Below are 2237 nucleotides of genomic sequence, written 5' to 3' on the forward strand. Positions count from 1 at the left end.
CAGTATATTTATGCATGTATATCCAGTGTATAATTTGTGCATACGTTTACTTATCGATTTTTTTTTTTGCTTAATTTGTTTTTACCCTTTATATTTTCATTAGTTTTGTTTAGATTACTTTGTTTTAGTTAAGATGTTTGACGCACCACCTGCTGGGTGCCACCGATAGAAATGGTGTATGTCAATAAATTATTATTATTGGCAGACAGGAATAAAATATTATCAATATCTGAAAGGGTGTCAAACGAGTGACCCCATCAGCTCAAAGAGCTTTATAACTGCACTTCAACATTACATGAAAGCAGCTGATCTCAATGAGGGCATTAACGTTGATGGAGAAGTACTTGCCCAACTGAGGTTCACTGATAATTTGCACTGATAACAAGTTCCGTACAATGAATGCAGAAATAACTAAAAAAAAGTAACTGCAGAGAGTAAGAAAGTTGGCTTTACACTACATAAGGGAAAGACAAAGTTTATAATGAATTTCAATACAAATATACTTAAAATTAAAAGATCGGGAAATTGAGGAAGTCCGACACTAAGTATCTGGTTTAAATCACAAGTATGGAGGATGGTAACATAAATATACATGGAAGGATAAAATCAGGGTGGATGGCATGGCAGATGGAGAATCAGAACAAAAAATGACATAGAAAGAAGTGTAAAAAAAAATAAGTGGAGATGGGCAGGGCATGTGGTTAGAGATAATGACAATAGATGGACAAAGATAGTAACCGATTGGATACCCAGAGAAGGTAAAAGAAAACGATCGAGGAAGACAGAAACAGAGGTGGACAGACTACATGAGAATGTACAATAAATATTGGTATAGAGAAACATCAGATAGAAAGAGGTGGAAAACTTATAGGAGGGTATGTTCAACAGTGGACTGATGGACCCCGAAGAGAAGAGAGACTTAGCCTCATGATAGTACAGCCCGGTGGATGGTTTGTGTACATTAAATAGACTCAAGCCTGTATTTTTTTTATTGAATCTAAGCTGTTGAAATTGGCTAGACTTACTCAGCCTACCAAAAAAACAAACAAAAAAACAAAACAAAAACAAAAAACAGTTGGTCGTGAACAATTTTGAAGGATCAAAAACGGGTGAACGTGTTTTTCAACGTATTTTAAACTTGTTAAATTTTAATTATCAATATGATGCTGTAGCAGAATACCATATGCATACTCGATACAGTAGTCACTGTTGTTTGCATTTGAATCAACTTTAATTTCTTCTTTATCAGATGAGTTCATTTTCAGTCAATAAAGTTTTCAAAAATTCCTTCTCTTTCTGTTAGTACGAGTTAGTTGCTAGTTTAACTACCCATAACCGGATTTGTATGGGCGGCCGTTAGGGCCAACACCCTCTACAGTCTCTATTGCTTTCGGTGGAACAAATAGTCCTGGTAATACAATCGGTTTCTTGAATAATAATGTGTAGAAGATACTGTATCTAAACCTCTACCAAGTCTCAACAACAGTTTTATCGGACAAAAAGCTCCCCTGGGGCTCAGTTAAATTCCCCGGTAACATCACTCAATAGACAGGTGTTACGGTGCCCTCATCTGGTGTTTTGATTCCTTTGTGATTTGTCATGTCTGTACTAACATATCCCGGGCAGCACTAAAATAAAGAAAATATAATCGTTTTAAAGAATTTAAATGAAACATATGACCACAAATAAAGAGAAGATGGACCAGCTTTGAATAATAATAGTGATAATAATAATGCTCTCAGATTTTAATAACAGGCTTTTTCTCTCTGAAATTACTTACACAGTTGATCAGGACATCTTGCTTGGAAGAGTCTGACTTTAATGCCGCAGCCTGGATTCTTGTTAAAGTGATGACACCAGTCTTTGAAATATCATAATATGCAAATTGTTTCCAACCTTCTTCACTCAACGTCTCTTTTTCTACACTCCTGACAAATGAAAATGTGTCTTTTTTGTTTTTAAAGTTATAAAATATCAATTTACTTGCAAGCGTGTTGGTTTTTTTTATTGGCATATTGAAAACAAAACAAAAACTAACTGAACGTAATTAGCCATCAGTTTACTAACATCGTCTTCCGTCTGTGCATCTCGAAATGTCTGCTGACGTTTTGGACTCATTCTTCTGAATGCCATTGTTCCCAGATAACTTGCAACATGGCAAACTCTATTAAAAAAATAATTATCACTAAAATAGTACACAATATTTATAACAAACACTTTGGTATTAAAAATACCAT

At 34.7% G+C, this 2237-nt stretch overlaps 1 protein-coding gene across 1 annotated transcript in view; it reads right to left on the reverse strand.

The window, feature by feature from the left end:
- Positions 1–732: 732 nt before the first annotated feature.
- Positions 733–2237, reverse strand: part of LOC117109226 (carbonyl reductase [NADPH] 1-like) — a 4332-nt gene continuing 2827 nt past the window's right edge. The window contains exons 2-4 of the mRNA XM_033251483.1: positions 2039–2164; positions 1781–1928; positions 733–1628 (exon numbers count right to left, since the gene is read on the reverse strand). Of these exons, the coding sequence (XP_033107374.1) occupies positions 1542–1628; positions 1781–1928; positions 2039–2133 (330 nt within the window). The 5' untranslated portion in view covers positions 2134–2164 and the 3' untranslated portion in view covers positions 733–1541. The remainder of the gene's footprint in view (positions 1629–1780; positions 1929–2038; positions 2165–2237) is intronic.

Source organism: Anneissia japonica, unplaced genomic scaffold (assembly GCF_011630105.1).
Source record: "Anneissia japonica isolate Jap-2015-1 unplaced genomic scaffold, ASM1163010v1 scaffold21647_len13450_cov102, whole genome shotgun sequence".
NCBI classification, from domain to species: domain Eukaryota; kingdom Metazoa; phylum Echinodermata; class Crinoidea; order Comatulida; family Comatulidae; genus Anneissia; species Anneissia japonica.